Raw genomic sequence first — 18,056 nt, 5'->3', positions numbered from 1 at the left:
TGTCCACAAAAATTCCATCAGAGTGGCACAGTTGGAGCTCCCAGGCTAAGCAGCGCTGCTGTTGGGCTCATCCTTTTGCCAGAGATCCTGCAGTTTTTGGTAGAACAACTGTGAAGAATATCGCTTCTGTTCTCTAAAACCACAGAACTTGTTTAACAGTGTTCTAGAAGAATGTGCTTTGCTTTTGGGGGTATACAGATACACCAACATGCAACATATTAACTGTGGGTTGAGGGGGTATCTTCTCTTGTTACACTGAAAAAATAAATAGTGTGATTATTTATCTGCCCAGACATTTGCAGTGTGCTAAAGCATCTTCATAACTAAGAGCTATTTTATTCCCTTCCTCAGCAAGAGAATATGAGTTCAGCAGGGAGAAAAAGAGGAAAGCCCACCGGAGGAAGAGGAAGAGGGAGAGGAGGCAGTGGAAGAGGAGGAAGAGGAGGAGGCAGTAGTAGCCATTCAAACAAATCTCAGCTTGGTGGAAATAGGAAATGTTCAACCAGAATTTGGGATGATGGAGATGATTTTTGTCTCTTCGAGGGACCAAGACTGGAGTCCAGGTCTTTCTGTTAATTTGGAGAGTTTGGCATAGAGATGTTTGGGATACCTTAGGCCTGATTTATGGATGAAAGAGTGAAAGGGTGATGAAGCTGTTTCCCTATAAAGCAGTTTTTACATGTCTTTTTTATTAACATTTTAATTTTTTTTTTAGTTAGGAAAGTGGGTTTTTTAAGATTAGAACCTCTGATTTTCTTCTTTGGTCGTAAAGTGATTTCAGGACATCTTTGATCAGAAAACACTAGTAAACACAGGATATTAATTTTTGTGTATTACAAAGCAGAAACTGGGCCATGAAAAATAAGCAATTTAGAATTAATTTGGTATCCTGAGTGTATTCTGACCAATCTGGCTTGGAAGTGCATGGTCATACCATAGTCTGAGAACAGCTTTACCTACCAAAATGTTTATTAAATCACTTTGGATTTGACACAGGATAAAATCCATATATGCATGTGTGTGTGCACAGATATAGACACACATATTGTGGTCACGTAAGAGTGAACCCAACTGAATAATCTCTAGGTGCTGGACTTGTCTTATTTTGGTTTTCCTGTTTTGAATTACAGGATTAGATCAAGTCCTAACACATCCCAATTCAGTCAAGATCATTGTTATGTTCTATTTTGTTTTTAGGTCAAATGCACCTGCCAGAAGAGGAGGGCAAACAAAACAGAGACCTGAAGCAAAAATGCCTCTGCAGACTATACACATGACATCAGAGAATCAGAGAAGAGTGAAGGAACTTCTTCAAGAACTTCAAGGGCAGGATCTTGCTCCTGAATCAGAGTTAGTTGAAATGGGGGCACTACTTCTAGCTCTTTTAAATGAGAACACCTTAACAGGCACACTGTTAGAAATTAAACCGGTATTCTTTTTCCATTAACTTTTAGATGGATCTCACATACTTTGGTTTTGACTCTGCTTTATTCTCTACAATGTTAATTGTGGGAAAGGGGTAGCAGAATCCTCCATTTAAATGGAACATTTAAAACTGCAGAGGCAGAATTTTGTGTCTACTCAACAGGATAATTTTGTTCCATTTTAATTTGATAACTCTTTTTATCAGAGTAGCTGGTTCTGGTGAAGACGAGGATGAACCAGATTACCTTGATGATGAACAGTGCTGGTCAACGGATTGGGAAGTTTCTGACCTACTACCAAGGTCATCTGCTGAGCCAGCTGAGCACAAAGCAGTGGAAAGTGAAGTGTCTTCATTTGCTGTGCACAAACTCTCCAGGTGATGCTTTTCAGTGAATAATTTGTATCCTGAAGAGATAAATTACTAGTCTTGATACCATAAGCTCTCAGCTCTTGGGCTTCTACTTGACTCCAGGGAAGTTCGGTATGCAGAACTGATGAGTTTATATCTCCTACAAATTTAATCACCCGCTAGGTGAATTTAAAATAATGATTTTATGAAAAAAAATAACTCCAGCCTTTTTTTCAGTAAAGTTTTCAGTTCTTTCTCCAAGACAATGTAACAAGTATTGAGAAAGCTCAGGGAGCATTGTTGTTATGTGTATGTTTCAAAACCTTGTAAGTGTTCTTCATCTGTTTTGCTCAGATTTGAACATTTATTAACAATTTTTTGCTTTGAGAATGTTTTCTGTGGGACAGCCTGTTCTGAAGAGTTTAATTTATATAGTTCAACTCAGAAGTCTAATTCTGTAATTGTTATGTGCTATATTCTGAGGTGTGAGATAGTTGCTACCTAAACTAATCTCTCACCCTATAAAAAACAGACTAGCATTCACAGACACCAAATTGCTGTCTGCCACTGTCTTAGTATAAATACTTTTGTCTAATTTTTTTCCACCACTAGTAGTAATAGTACCTCATGCCATACATGCTTCGTTACTATAAGCCTAATTAATCAGATCTGTGGTTATTTTGCTTCATACATGTCTTTGTCACTCACTTCTTGCCACGTTGTCTGTTTTGTTGTAGGTATGGTTTTGACAGTGAGCGCTGTAGAACAGTACTGGGATCCTCCAACGGTAATATTGGGGCATCACTGGAGTATTTGCTATTGCAGTGCTTTACAGAAAGATATGGAGAGAAAATGCAGGTTTCGTCAACAGCTGCTGAAGCCAGTCAAGAAGAGTGTTTAGAACAGAGAAGAGAAGAGGCTTTTGCCCTCCGGTCAATCTGTGGAGAAAAATTTGTAGAGAGAATTCAAAACCGTGTTTGGACTTTTAGTTTGGAACTGGAGTACCTAGCAAATAGGCTCAGCAAATCTAAACAAAAGAGTGATTGTACAAGGGACACAGCAAAGCTGACTGCAAAGGAAATATGTAAATTTTATCTCCAAGGAGGCTGCAGGTTTGGTTCAAAATGCAGATTTGGACATGAATTCCCTCCAAACCACCCACTAAAACCAGCCAGGAGCTCTGTAGATGATGCTCATCTCAGAGTTGATTGTCCTGTATATGAACTTGAAGTAAGATTTCCTGAAGAAAACAAGTACCCACTTCAGGCACCTCTTGTGGCATTTTATTCCACTGACGAGAATCTACCTCTTGCTTGTCGTTTACACATTGCTGAATTCCTCTTTGGAAAGGCCTTGATAGCTGCAGAGTCCGGTGAACCAGTGGTGTACACCTTAGTGACTTGCTTAGAAGATGAATACGAAATGATCAAGTTGCTTGAAAATACTCACCACAAGTACAGTGTTCCTCCTGTGTCCCTGCTGGCTAAACCTTCAGTAAAGCTACAGGCGGGGAGTACATCCAGTTCGAATCGGAAGTCTGAAGGTACAGCAAATATCCCTCTTATGTTTCTGGGTTAATAGCAAGTCAAAAAGATAAAGAGAAGGCAGAGAGCCTAGTTCAGGCATCTGTTCCAAATCTATTTCTGGAGCTTAAGGTCATGTGGTGAGCCAGATCCATAATCTGCTGTGCCTCAGCAAGTCCCTTCCATAATAAAGCTGCATCAGAGTTCTTGCTGCTGGCAAGAACTGAGTTAAAGGAGCATAGAGCTAATGAGTTTGGGTTGGCAGAGTGAACGATGTCTATTCCCACACAATCAATGAAAAGCCAGTGAGAGACATGGTGTAAGCTTACCAAAATTGACCAGAGAATTTTGCTGGGAAGGAAACGGAAAAGGTTGTTTGCAAGCTTTGGTGCATCTGCTACTCATCAATTCAGAACCTTTATTTTTAATTACTTAAAATTACCAACCCCTCCTCAAAAATAATTCTGTAAAGGTGGATTTAAGGCTAAGTAAGTGTTGGAAATGGTTCTAGAATGTTGCTGAATGTACCATCCTTTTTTGCATGCAAGCACAACTACTTTGATTTCGCAGGGGGAGAGTTGGGACTGTGTCATGGCAGGGTTACAGCAACTCTGTGGCATGGATGACCTTCAGGCTGTCAGTTCCAAGCCTGTTTTATCTAAGTAAGCTTTCTTCAAGATAGTTTTCATGAGCAACTGTTACCACATTTTAGAGAACCTAAGTAGTGACAGCCTATGTTTTTGTTATAGTAAAACTAATTACTCAGTTTCTTAACAGCTCCACAGAAAGGCAGCTTTGTTCCAAAAATTCAGAATTTGTTCCAGAAATCAGAGATACCAGATAATCATCCTTATTTTATACAATACTTTGGTTAGATAAATGTAGCCGTAACACTTTCAAGGGCTGGCCTACTGTCTGAGCAAATCCCACTTGAACTGATAGGCAGTAGGCATCACACTACCTGGTCCAGTTTCAGTCTTGGTTTAAAAGTACTTGGCAGTGGTTTAGCAATTAATGTTATAGTGTAGTTTTAATTAATTTAAGCTGGTGTTTCCATCACAGTCTTGTGCTCTGGAGAAGTGGTCGTGTGGTGAATTGGAGAGGGAAGCTGAGACACATGAAAAGCATTCAGGAAGGCAAACCAGTTATCAGTCTGGTTCACCATGTGGCCACCCAGACCATGGTGTTGGAGAGCACAGCTTAGTGCAAGGGGAGTGACAAGTGGGTTGGAGCTGGAGAAGTTCTGGTTTGTTTGATGAGGTTTTCTGGTAGTGTTGAACTAAATGCATGTCAAACTAGGCCTGCAGACCTTCAGCTCCAGTCTGATAAGGTACTTTGTTGAGAATGCTCCTGGAACGTGTCTCTGTTCTGCAGTGCTGATGAGGTCCTGTTTGTTAGTAACAAGAATAACCAACTGTACATTCTCTGTCTCAAGCCTCAACAGTGTCAGAGCCTCAGGAAGAAGAGGTGGCAGAAGAAGAGGAAGGTGAGCCTCAACAAGTTGTTGTGGAGAATGAGAGTTACGTGCACCTCAAGAAAAAGCTCTCCAAAAAGTATGATGTGCAGGCAAAGTCTCTGTATAACGAAAATGTTAAACTCTGCACGCAATTTCGGCTGAAAAAGGTATAATGTACAGAACAAAGTGTCTGTTTTCATATTTACTTTAGAGAAATAAATATCTAAGCCATAGGCTGCTGTTTCAAATGGTTCTGTTCCACTCCAGTGGTGTTCTTACTGCCATACCATATCTGGTTTTGTGCATCAGTCTTCTAGGCACTTCCAGTCCATGTTGTATGAAAGACAGAAGCTCCCGGCATGGCAAGAGAGAGAAACCATTCTTGATTTGCTGAAGAGCCACCAAGTTCTTGTTGTGAGCGGCATGACAGGGTAAGAGTGTGATTGCAGATGCATCAAAGCATACACAGAAGAATGTGAAATATGTATCCATGAAAAGGTTAGAATACAGCAGTCCTACCTGACATGTGATGATGACACTAATGAAACAAAGTGAATTTCAATTGGAATGCAGTTATCTTAATTTACATGGATAGAAGGTGTTGGGTTTGTGGGAGTTTTTTGTTTGTTTAATGAATCCCTGATTTTGTCCTGCAGATGTGGGAAGACCACTCAGATTCCTCAATTTATTTTGGATGCTTCATTGCAAGGATCTCCAAGCAGAGTTGCAAACATCATCTGCACTCAGCCTCGCAGGATCTCTGCCATTTCTGTGGCTGAACGTGTAGCCAAAGAAAGAGCAGAAAGGATTGGACTTACTGTTGGATATCAGATCCGTCTGGAAAGTGTAAAGGTATATACATGCATTGCTTCTTGTTTTTTATTTAGTTTATTAAAATGTGCTTAGTGCTTCTTCAGCATACAGAATCTCTGCCCTGTAGTGAGATCAGCAAGTCTGTGTCAGCTGTATTTTATATTATATTACGAAATCCTTTTTTTTTTTCATCTCAAGTTGCACAGTCCACTTTACAGAGTAAGAGTTGAGTACTATGTCTTACATTGTTTTGCTTTCTGTTGAGACAGGCAAAGGGGTCTGAGAGCATGAATTCTGTCCTCTGGAATGCTAGTGAATCATAGAATCAGAGAATGGTTAGGTTTGGAAAGAACCTTAGGATCATCTAGTTTCAACCCCCCTGCCATGGGCAGGGACACCTCACCCTAGATAGTGTTGCCCAAGGCCCTTTCCAGCCTGGCCTTGAACACTGCCGCTATTGACTTAATTTCTCTTTGTCACCCAAGCGGATTAAAGGCTGCAGCTTGGGTCAGCCAGAAGGAGGGGTTGAATTCAAACTGCTGTCTTGGAAATGAAATTTTGTTTATGTTACAGCTGATTGCTTTTTACATGAACTACGTTACAAAAGAGATTCAAAAGATCTTTCTAGGGACAGAGATTCAAGTTTTTTGTCAGAAAGCAACTTCCACAGGAAAAACAACTCAGATTTTTTTGTTTACCCCTTATAGTTAGCAGTGCCCCTTGGTAAAAAGCAGGTGTTTTCAGCTTTTAATCACAAAAGAAAAATAATTTAGCCTGTATACAGCAGGAATTGTTTGCTCTCTTTCTGTCAAACCTGACACTCAGCTGAAACTGAATGTTTAACAGCAACACGTGTTCTCTTTGCACTATGTTAAGTTGCACAAAGTCAGTTGAATGTTTTGTCTTACTGTTCAAGTCCTCAGCTACCAGACTCTTGTACTGCACTACTGGTGTGCTGTTGAGAAGGCTGGAAGGTGATCTGACTTTGCATGGAATCACGCATGTTATTGTTGATGAAGTTCATGAAAGAACAGAAGAAAGGTAAATAATCTCTTATCCCATAAGCAAAATCAAGGTCATAGTCAGAAGGATAAAGGTGACTTTGGTAAGGTGCAAGTAACTGAAGTCAGACTTGTTGATCCTGTGGCAGTAATGCGAGCTGGTGGAAGAAGTCTGGTTTTAGGTTCTTGTCTTTGGGCAGTAGGAGATGGTGTTGCAGCAGCTTGCAAAGAAAGCACATCTCTTATATTTTTATACATCCAGTCTGCCATCACATTAAAGTAATGCTGAAAAGAGGTTTTGGATGGGGCTGGAGGGTTAAGTAAGTTTTTAACCACAGTTGTCAGGTTCTTATTCTTCCCTTCTTTGAGCTTTTAACAAATACCCTGATTCTTCACATGCCATTTTGAGAATTATTGCTCCTGATGCAGGCTTCAGCAGAGCACCTGCAAAGGACAAGTGCTCGCATTTTCCTTCAGTCTATAGATTTTACTAGTTCTAGACAGTCTGCTCCAGCCTCCTACAGTTTTACCCACTTATCTGCTGATGCTACCCAAAAGATAATGTCTGTCAGTATCTCTGTAAAGTAAGTGGCAAGGATCCTTTTCTTTGATGTTTTCCTTGTGAAACATTGCAGTGAGGTAAGTTTCAGGATGCATTCTCTGTGACCTGTTATTCTACAGCTCAGATTATATTTTAGCCTCATAAAGGGCTTACATCTTTCCAGGATTCTTCTCTCTTCTCATCTGAAATCCCTGAGACCAGTTTTGTAGGCATGCCACAAAAGCTCTAAATCTGTAGGGAAGAATACAGTGAGCAGGAAGAAGTTTGAATAACTCTTTCAGTAAGGAAAAGGAGCAAAAAGGACTCATTTGTTACTTTGAGTTAATTTGTTACCTAATGTTCTTGTCTTATCATTAATGTAATTAATGTAATAAGGTAGCCAGAGCTCTTTGTTGCTTGAATGAATTTGCCAAGTAATCCTGACACTCCGGTAAGGAACAGCCAAAGAATAAGCAGAGTGCCTTCCATTAATTTATTACATGATTAGCCTCCAGCCGTTCTGAGAAGCTTATGCTTCTGTGATGATATTTCTGTGCTATTGAAAATGCCAGGAAGGTGGACAGAATGGGGAGAAAAAAAGAGACTTTGAAAGTTAACACTGAAGAAATTCAAATGTCTTTTTGCTTGTTTTCTGCAGTGACTTCTTGCTGCTGGTTTTGAAAGATATAATGGTTCAGAGGCCAGACCTGCGCATTGTACTAATGAGTGCCACCGTGAATGCAGAGCTTTTTTCTCAATACTTTCACTCCTGCCCAATTATTAACATACCAGGTGAAAACCATTCATTTTTATTATCTTCTCACATTCATTGTTGTAAGAGTTTGTTTTCAGTATTTCTACTTCTGAAGTGTTTCTCAATTCAAGTACAAGGGGCTAGTCTGCAAAGTGGCAAGGTCAGGATTTATACAAGAACTATGATTTCAATGGATTATAAAGAAAGACCAATGAGATTTAAGAGAGAGAAGACTTGGAAAATGAGGCCTTTTTTGTGCTGTCTCTACACCAGTAGAATTTGCCTTCCAAAAGACAAAAATGACACAGCATGCATGATGTGGTTCCCTGAGCTAGTTTCAGCACAGCTGAAGACTCCTCTGTCCTTGTGAAAAAGTTGTCAAGCAGTGGGAGGATCCAGCTGGATGGGTACACATTTAGCCAAATGTACCTTTTAAATCGCTAAGTTATTACATGGAGCATGACAGAAGGATTTAGCCTCATGGATGTGTCTGTTAGCTCTTCTCTGACTGTGTAAGTGCATGTTACCAAACCATGCTTGGAAAACATCCCCTGTTTGTCCCAGACAGAAATTGTGTTGAAGAGTGCAGTACAGATGAGAGCTGTGAAGCCAGTGTATGACATAATAACCTATCTGAAATGATAACCACCTTCAGTCATTTTCCTCTTTTCTATGTGTTGTGCAGCATGTAGATTTATTCTCTTTCCTCTTAGGACGAACGTTTCCTGTGGATCAGTTTTTCCTGGAGGATGTGATTGCAATGACAAGGTATGAAAAAGCTAAAAATCTCAGGTGTCTTTGGCTTTTGGGGCTGCACTGTTGACCTTGCAACTGCAGCAGTTCTTTGCATAGATTTAAAAATGAATTTCTCTCAAAACTCCCCCATCACCTGCAGTCCTAGAGTTGTACTAAAGCACTGATTTTAAACCATACTTATACTGCAGTGGGATCTAGGATCTCATGATGGCATGGATGGCATGGTTTAGTGTGAGGTGTCCCTGCCCGTGGCAGGGGGGTTGGAACTAGATGATCTTAAGGTTCTTTCCAACCCTAACTATTCTATGATTCTATTCTATGATTCTACGATGCTGAAACAGGCCTTTCTGCATTAGAGACGACATAAGTACTCAAGAGTGGGTGAGCTTTGCCATGGAGAGTTTGTTAGTGCTTGTGCTTTACATGTTTCAGTGGTGGTTAGTTGCTGGCAAGCAAAAGAAATTTGAAGGTAGATTTCAGCACTGAAGGTGACAAGTGCAGGATACCAAACAATTCCTTTTTGTAAGCCCTGCCTTGCCGCTCGGGATCCAGATTCCTTGTACCTTTTATAGGTACTATACTTTTGTATAGTTATTGGAGAATCACAGAAGCTCAGATGTTCCTCAGATGGTAAATTGATCAACTATTGTAAGTTACTTGCAAATTCTTGCTCTGAGCTACTCAGTTGTCAAAATCAAGTTTCCAGTTCTAGTCTTCTGCATCACAGCTTTTACTAACATCCTAGTATGGAAGGACACCTGACCTTGATACTGTCTGTGGTTTTGCAACCCACTTAAGCAAAGTTCCCCTCAGCCCCTCAGCTTTATATCTAAATACTTGTGATACCCTCTCTCTTTAGCAAGTTATTTGGAGGAGACAGTTAGGCTTCTTTCCGAGGCACTGAGTGTTCTTCTGCTGTTCAGGTATGTTTTAGAGGACAGTAGTCCCTACAGGCGCAAGACAAAGCAAGAAAACAAGCAGAATGCAAGACACAAAAGAACTGCATATGAAGAAGTAGAGGAGGACCTGAGACGTGCTGGCATGCTGGAAAGCACTGACACAGTTGTCAGAGATTCAGACCCAGACCAAAAATTAACTCTGAAGCAGCTCCTTACACGATATAAAGGTGAGCTCCTTCCTAAATCTAATAAATCAGCATAGAATATTTGCCAGCCACATGGCATGTTACCATATAATATTGTATGTTGAATGCATATATCTAATTCAGAGTCTTGTAGCTGTGAAATGAAGCAGGTCACTACTTCTAGATGAGATCAGAAACCTCCTGCTTGCCAAAAAATAAAAGAAAAAAGAAGAAATAGAGAACCCATTGTTCTCTCAAACTGGAACAAACATCTTGGCTGAAAACAGTCCTTAGCATCTGAAAATGGCAGTTTTCAGTTACTATCTGTTCCCATCCCTTTTCAGATGCCTTGTTAATTCTACTTTCTTTCTCTGTATCTGTTCTTGCTGGAGCACTAGTAGATGAATCCTTGTCTAGGCTGTGCACACGGCAGGTTTAATCTCCAATAAGGCATATTGAAGGGAAGGGCAGAGCTGAAACAGAGGACAGCAAAGGAAGGGGGAATGTGACACATTGAGTCACTTCTGGAGCTACCTCTTCTGATCTAAGTCAGATGCTGTTCAAACCAAGGTGTGCTTGGTTGTGCAGCCACACTGGTTCAATGCATCAAAACATCCAGCAGATGTTTTTTATAAAAGATGGACTTACTGTGTGTTTTATTTCTTTGTCCCCAGGAGTTAACAAGTCAGTGTTGAAAACAATGTCTGTCATGGACTTGGACAAAGTTAATTTGGAATTAATTGAAGCCTTGTTGGAATGGATAGTTGCTGGCAGACATTCATACCCCCCAGGTAATCTCCTTGTCCTTGAGAGTTAAACAAAAGTAGATTCATGGAGGCTGTGCACTTACAAGCAGCCCAAAGCTAATGTTTTGCATGCAGAGTTTCTGTAGTTACTATTTTGGACGGGTAGGGGGAGAAAGTTCTAGCTGAGTAACAAAGCCATTGTTATACATCGAATGGGGAAGGTGAGAGAATTGTCTGCTTTGGAATGTCTTTGGTGAAGGACTGTTGCAGCCTGCATGTTTTCTTTGGTAAAATAGTTGTGAAACAGAGCAATGGGCCTTCTGCAAACTGATAAAATATCCTGCTGTCCTTTCTGTTGAGTGATTTTTAAATGGCTTTTTATTTTAATCTACATATATAGGTGCTGTGTTGATATTTTTGCCTGGTCTAGCAGAAATCAAGATGCTTTATGAGCAGCTCCAGTCTAACGCCCTTTTTAATAACAGGCACAGCAAGAGGTAAGGCAGAAAAACGCCAAAACTATTGGTCTTTTCCCATAAATAAAGAGTAGCTTCCTGCACAAGGCCTGCCTTTATCCAGGGTTAAATAAAGGTTATTCAATGTGTAAGACAGCTTGTGATATGAGGGTCCTGACTTGAGTTAGGATAATTCCTTTTCTACTGTCTTATTGGCTTCCTCTTTTTGTTTTATTCTCCTCAACTCAGACAGGTTAGTTGTTGAAGTTCTCAGAGATCCTCGTGATGGGTGTTCTCTGTCTTGTACTCTGCATGATCCAGTGAACTGTTGAACACTTCATCACCTCAGTCCTTGTTCTGTTTCAGGATGTTTTCTGAGACATTCAGTTCTAGTTGTATTTTAGAGTAGATTGTACACGGAGATGTGATTGGATCTCTTTGACTGAACAGTTTTTACACAGATTTCATGGCAAGGTTAGCTGGAGTGAGTTCTTCCAGTCTGACATTTTCAGTGGCAGATTCTAGACTCTTCTAAAGAGGCAGAATTTTTGTTCAACTCTATTCTGAGACCTGTCCCTTCTGTAAACTTCACCCTTTCTAGGAATATGTATCAGCAATAGTGTGGCCAGCGGGTTCAGGGCAATGATCATCCCCCTGTACTCAGTACTGGTGAAGCTGCACCTCAAATACTGTGTTCAGTTTTGAGCCCCTCACTACAAGGAAGACACTGAGGTGCTGGAGTGGGTCCAGAAAAGGGCAACAAAGCTGGTGAAGGGTCTGGAGCATGAGTCTTACAAGGAGCAGCTGAGGGAACTGGGGTTGTTCAGTCTGGAGAAAATGAGGCTGAGGCAAAACCGTATCTCTACAACTACCTGAGAGGAGGATGGTGCAAGGTGAGGGTCAGTTTCTTCTCCCAGGTAACAGCGATAGGATGAGAGGAAATTGCCTCAAGTTGTACCAGGGGAGGTTTAGATTGGATATTAGGAAAAATTTCTTCACCAAAAGAGTTATCAAGCACTGGAACAGGCTGCCCAGGGAAGTGGTTGAGTCACTATCCCTGGGACACAGTTTAGTGGTAGACTTGCAAATGTTTAGTTATGGTTAGACTCAATGATCAAACCTAAATGATTCTGTGACTCTGTGTCTTATGTCAAAGTGGTTTGCTGGTTTTACGTTGCTTTGAATGGCTGTGGGCAGTGTCTAGCACTAGTGAGGCAAAAGTGTGTGCAGGTAGATTGTTCCCAACAGAGAAAAGGCTGGAGATGCACTGAGAATGCTGTTGTATTCTCCTTCCAGGTGTGTTGTTTATCCACTTCATTCTTCACTGTCTAGTGAAGAACAGCAGTCTGTGTTCCTCAGGCTACCTGCAGGAGTTATCAAAATCATCATCTCTACAAACATTGCAGAAACATCTGTCACCATTGATGATGTGGTCTATGTGATTGATTCTGGAAAAATGAAAGAGAAAAGGTACTGGGATTCATTCCTCAGTGCTTTGTGATCTGGGAAACTGCCCTATGCCTTTAGCTACATACTTTAGCTTTCCAAAGAGCTGGGAAAAACTTGAAGGAACTTCATTTGCAGAAAGCTTCTGCAAGGGGAGGAAGCCAGTCTGGCCTCAGAGCCAACTACAGGGGTGGGAATTTTGTCCATACAGAAGTAGGCAGCACCTGCCTGTTTGACCTCCATCCGTTCACTCTGCAGTCATGATTATAAGCTTGTTTCTTGCTCTCCTGTAGATATGACCCAAGCAAAGGAATGGAAAGTCTGGAAGACACATTCGTGTCCAAGGCCAACGCTCTGCAAAGGAAAGGGCGAGCAGGCCGTGTAGCCTCAGGTGTCTGCTTTCATCTTTTTAGTAGCCATCACTATAACCATCAGCTTATAAAAGAGCAGTTGCCAGAAATACAAAGAGTTCCCTTGGAGCAGCTTTGTCTAAGGTGAGCTGTTGTTCCTGTACTGTCTAAGGTGAGCTGTTGTTCCTGTACTGCCTAAGTGCAGAATGTCCTTCCTCCACTGCAGAGAGCACCTGGAATGCCATTACCAAGGTGCTTAGTTTCCACATTGTTTTCTCACATCATGAAACAAGAAACTGCTCTGGAGATTTAAGGCTCTTTGATCTTAGTATCAAGTAAGGTAGCAGTTTGGTTGCTTTGATCTTACTATCACATTGCCTCTGCATCCAGAGCTCCCTCTCTAATCACACTGTCCACTAATTCTCCCTGTGCTTCTTCATGTTCCTTAGCTCTCATCGGATAGGAAAAAGACATGTCTCTCAGCTCTCTCATCACCAGAGAAGATAGTTGCATTCTTGTACTCCAGACCCACCACAGATATTTGTCCCCTTATGCTCTAAAGCCTTCTGTGGTGTTTCTGTGCAGCATAGTGCAGTAAAGCCACAATCTGGATCAAGCACCACTATCAGGCAAATGCTAAATGAATGGGTCCTCCTATTCCTGCTACGCGCTGGGCATCCTTTTGTACAGAAAGAAAATAGAACAAATTCCTTAGTATATGGAACTAAGCTGCTTTATTTTTCTTTCGTTCTTTAAGAATTAAGATTCTGGAGATGTTTTCTGCACAGAGTCTTCACTCTGTCTTATCACGACTAATCGAGCCCCCTAGAACTGAGTCTTTGCGAGCATCAAAGCTGCGACTACAAGACTTGGGAGCATTAACTCCAGATGAAAAGCTCACCCCTCTGGGATATCACCTGGCTTCTCTGCCTGTTGATGTCAGAATTGGCAAGCTGATGCTGTTTGGCACCATCTTCCGCTGCCTGGATCCTGCGCTGACTATAGCAGCCAGTCTGGCCTTTAAGTCACCTTTTGTAAGTATTCTTAACCATGTATTCCACTTTGAAAGCAGTGCGCTTTCATACAGCAGCAAAACACTGTTGTAATTTGCAGTATTCTACACTTCAGTATTTTAATTCTCCTTCTTAGCCTACATTGTTTGTATGTTAATACAGTGTTCGTTAAAAATCTCCAGTTAAAAGCAGAAGACCAAAACTATGCAGCAGCAAGAAGAATGTTATTTATTTTATGAGTGCACAGTAGAAACAGAGTTGATATTAGTTTGAATTTGAATTAAGAAGTACAGCCAGGCCATTTTGTCCAAATTTGGAGTAAAAATTGTAAATGAATGGTAATGTAAGAAGCAGTTAGAAATAATTATGAAACAGTGCTAATGATGAAGTTGATGTTTGAGCTGTGAAGCAAATCTCAGTTTGTGTTCACTTTCACGTTGGGTTTTTGAATTAGCTGCTGCACTTAGTACTGTTAATCCTCTACTGCGGTGTACAAACTTGCATGGAAAGTCAGGCTTTCTTGAAGTTTTGATTGCTGTCGTTAGTAGTGCAAATAGTTTGTACTGAGGAAAATTGTGAGAGAATTGGAAATAGATTGTTCTAGTTATTTAATTGCATGTTGTTTTCCATATGCTTATTGAGCATTTTCTACAGCATTTTGACTTCAAGTGCTACATCTATATGCTGTTATAGAATAACTTAAATTCAGCTTTTTTAATGTCCTGAGTTACTGCTGCTTTCTCTCTCTCAGACCCAAGTGGATTTAGACTTTATTTGCTGTTTTGTATTATAAGCATTCTGATTTGAACTTCAGCTCCATTAACTTGCTGAGATTTGTCAGATGATGTTTTTTTATGGATGTTGGCATTTTGCAACTGCAGAGAGGTCTGCTCAAAATGAATTATTTTCTGTGAGCTGATTAATCGCAAGTTTACCTTTGGGTCTCTTATGGTTACATAGGGCAATAGGCTTAGGTGCCCTGCTGTTGTCTAGGCATTTTTGAATGCCTCGTGTTTTCTGTGATCCATGGAGAAAGCCTGCTTTCTGACCTGTGACCTGCTGTGAAATACCAGAGTTTGTGACATGCAGGTCTTGCAATAGACTGTCTAGGCATGAAAAACACAATCTGTTACTGCTCATCTAGGTGTCACCATGGGATAAAAGGGAAGAAGCAAACAAAAAGAAGTTGGAGTTTGCAGTAGGAAACAGCGACTACCTGGCTCTTCTGCAGGCCTATAAGGTGAGCTAAAATTCAGCTCTGAAGCTTCTGGTGTGCTTGAAATTCAAGCTGAAATATTTTATTAAAGACCTCATCCCATCCTCTCAATTAGGGGTGGCGTTTGAGTATCAGAGAGGGTTCTCAGGCAAGCTACAACTACTGCAGGGAGAACTTTTTGTCAGGAAGAGTTCTTCAGGTAAGTCTGTTTTTGTGGCCTTGCCCAGAGGCTGCTTGCTACACTAGCAGAGCCTTAGTGACAAACATAAGCAAGTGGTGAAGACTCTTCTGTGTGCAGCACCCATCAGTCACAGCCCTTTGTCTGTCTGTAGGAAATTGCCAGCCTGAAACGGCAATTCACCGAACTGCTTTCTGACATCGGGTTTGTGAAGGAGGGATTAAGAGCCAGGGACATTGAGAAGAAGTGGTCCCAAGAAGGTGATGGCGTGTTGGATGCTACAGGGGAAGAGGTAATTCCTAGCATTTCAGTGCTCCAAAACAATGCTGCTGTATTTCATTTCACCCAGGTTCCAGGTGGGCTTGACTTTGTAATCTCACACTGGCAGTAGCCATCTCCTATCTATCTGCTCCATTCTTCCTCCCTGTACACCATACATGCTGGCACTAGACTCCATTGCATGAGGCCTTATGTGTACAGGAAGAACAGGCCCAGATGTGGAAGTGGGCTGAAACTTGTTCCTTTGAGACAGCGAGCACTGCTGACTTGACATGTTAGATATGAGCAAGTGGTGCAAAGGCACATATGACTCATGACCTGGCCCCAGTGTTGGGATTAGTAACAACCTTATTTTGGGAACAAAATTACCTTACAGAGCAGGCAGGGAGATAATTCAGCATTGCAGACAATCTTCAGAAAGCAGTATGTCTGGAGCTAGAGACTTCCTGGGGCTATGTGATGAGGTGGTACTGGTTTGGTAGTTCTAGAGTCTCACTGTGCACTGGGATAACTTAGGCTTGCTTTTTCCTGGGGACAAGCTGCTTTGTAGCCAGCTGTTATTCCCTAATGTCTGGAATTAATAGTTGGTGGCCAACTTGATTGATTGATGGGGGGGGAACGAAGGCCAGGTTAGGCTGAAACCTCAGGACAGTAATTAGTCCTCCCCTACAAAGCACAGCACTGCAGCTACAAAAAGAAACCCCTTTCAGGAATTCAATCTTTCCAGAAGCAGGGCTTTACCTTTATAGACTTAACCTGTAGAATACCTAATGCATACATTAATTTCACAGGCAAATTCAAATGCAGAGAACATCAAGCTGATCTCGGCTATATTGTGTGCCGCGCTGTATCCCAATGTTGTGCAGGTAAAAGAATGCTTTCTCATTTTCTCTTCTGCTGTCTAGCATATCCTCACAGCCTGCTTTCAGTCTGGGCTGGTTGTGGCAGCCTTGAGCCTGGCTTAGGTTGCCAAAGCTTGCTGCTCACAGTGTTACAGCCAGGCAGCTGAGCTCCAGTTTGTATCGCTTGAGATTGCTGCTGTTCCTACCGGCTGATTTTAGTGTCACACAGGAGCCAACAGCAAAAGTTCTTAAGAAGCTATTTTAAATTACACCTTTGTAACCTCAGCTTTAGAAGGCTGAGGTTACAAATGAACACACGCTCAGGGTTAGACAGCACCTGGAGTGCAGTGTCTCTAGTGACCTGACATCTTACTACTTGAGAATTTCATTGATAAAATGAAAACTTAAGCTAAAAGTGTTTTCTGGTAAAGCAGATTTTTACTACTTTTTTTCTGACCATACAGGTGAAAAAGCCAGAGGGCAAATACCAGAAGACCAGTACAGGAGTGGTCAAATTGCAGCCTAAAGCAGAAGAGCTGAAGTTTGTTACCAAAAATGATGGTTACGTTCACATTCATCCTTCGTCTGTGAATTATCAGGTCAGGATTTTTTTTTTCTGCAAAGCTGAAAGTGGTGTTTTAATCATTAACCACATATTTGGGTTATACAGGCTTTGAACTGTTGTTATCACTCTTCTTTGAAAGAGCATAACAAAGGTGCCCATGAAAATGTCCTTAACATGAAATGGAGAACTTGGGGCCTTGATGAATTAGCTGATTTCTCACATGCTCACTGCAAAGTGGGATGGAGCAAGGGATAACTGGCAGTTATTGGCAGCTCTTACAGGTCAGACTCAAGGTACATTTTTAAGCACATTTGCTGTTCTTTGCAGCCATAGAAGACGCAGGCAGGCCTGTATTTGAGCAGGTAGGAAGAGATGTGGCACTGTAATGAGGATGTGGTGTATGTGTTCCAGACTAGGCACTTTGAAAGCCCCTACCTGGTGTATCATGAGAAGATCAAGACCAGCCGTGTGTTCATTCGAGACTGCAGCATGGTGTCAGTGTACCCACTGGTCCTCCTCGGAGGTGGGCAGGTCCACATGCAGCTGCAGAAGGGAGAATTTGTCATTTCTCTTGACGATGGATGGATACGGTTTGTGGCTGCCTCTCACCAGGTAAGGAAAAGCACGGATAATCCTGGGAGTGCTGCAGAGCTCTGCTTGTGTGGAATGCAGGAGATGCACCTCTGTGTTTTACCATAGGTGGCTGAGCTGGTGAAAGAGCTGCGCTGTGAACTAGACCAGCTGCTGCAGGATAAAATCAAGAATCCAAGCATGGACTTATGCATGTGCCCCCGTGGATCTCGGATCATCAGTATGATTGTAAAGCTTGTGACCACGCAGTAACGTGAGAACAGCTTTCTGTACTCACTGTTTGCTACTGTCTGAGAATGGACCAACTAACATCAGTGTCTTGATGTATTTGTCATCCCCAAAAATGGCACGGATCTCTGGAAGACCAAGTTGGCACCTGTATTATTGACAGGTTTTGGATTGGTTTGGTTTGGTTTGGTTTCTTTGTTTACAGAGAGCTCTCTTGTTGAAAGTAAGGTTTGTTACACTACACACTGGAACATGGGAAAATGGCAAATCTCGCAAGAGGAGAAGAAACTGCCAGCTAAGGAAGTGTTTTTTTCATGAGGCCATACACTGGCAACAGTGTTTTCTGGGCACAAAAATACCTGCTACCTAGCTGCTTTTTTGTACTAGTGATGTCTGGAGGCAGCAGAGGCAGCATATGAGATCATAAACTGCTCCCGAATTGGGT

The 18,056-nt window shown here is 41.6% G+C and overlaps 1 protein-coding gene across 1 annotated transcript; it reads left to right on the top strand.

Annotated features, from left to right (window-relative positions):
- Window positions 1-330: 330 nt before the first annotated feature.
- On the top strand, window positions 331-17,764 carry DHX57 (DExH-box helicase 57). The gene is made up of 23 exons (XM_062614365.1): window positions 331-563; window positions 1,198-1,350; window positions 1,631-1,801; window positions 2,512-3,317; window positions 4,733-4,920; window positions 5,063-5,184; window positions 5,410-5,605; window positions 6,483-6,607; window positions 7,767-7,900; window positions 8,576-8,630; window positions 9,542-9,744; window positions 10,377-10,493; window positions 10,849-10,945; window positions 12,200-12,373; window positions 12,643-12,843; window positions 13,457-13,733; window positions 14,857-14,952; window positions 15,044-15,127; window positions 15,261-15,398; window positions 16,177-16,251; window positions 16,692-16,826; window positions 17,204-17,404; window positions 17,492-17,764. The coding sequence occupies exons 1-23, from the start codon at window positions 361-363 to the stop codon at window positions 17,633-17,635; spliced, it is 4,095 nt and encodes a 1,364-aa protein (XP_062470349.1). The 5' UTR covers window positions 331-360; the 3' UTR covers window positions 17,636-17,764.
- Window positions 17,765-18,056: the final 292 nt, after the last annotated feature.

This window comes from Pezoporus occidentalis, unplaced genomic scaffold, assembly GCF_034315485.1.
Source record: "Pezoporus occidentalis ecotype Australia unplaced genomic scaffold, CSIRO_AGI_Poc_V1 ctg175, whole genome shotgun sequence".
In the NCBI taxonomy this organism is placed as follows: Eukaryota; Metazoa; Chordata; class Aves; order Psittaciformes; family Psittacidae; genus Pezoporus; species Pezoporus occidentalis.
The sequence above is the reverse complement of the archived record's forward strand: the minus strand, read 5'-3'. Positions and strand labels throughout refer to the sequence as shown.

Bases quoted from the DNA above. Each gene is read 5' to 3' on its own strand.
- DHX57 (XM_062614365.1), top strand. From the start codon at position 361: ATGAGTTCAGCAGGGAGAAAAAGAGGAAAGCCCACCGGAGGAAGAGGA. The intron at 5,185-5,409 runs GTAAGAGTGTGA...TTTGTCCTGCAG, and splicing joins GTTGTGAGCGGCATGACAGG to ATGTGGGAAGACCACTCAGA. The intron at 6,608-7,766 runs GTAAATAATCTC...TGTTTTCTGCAG, and splicing joins CATGAAAGAACAGAAGAAAG to TGACTTCTTGCTGCTGGTTT.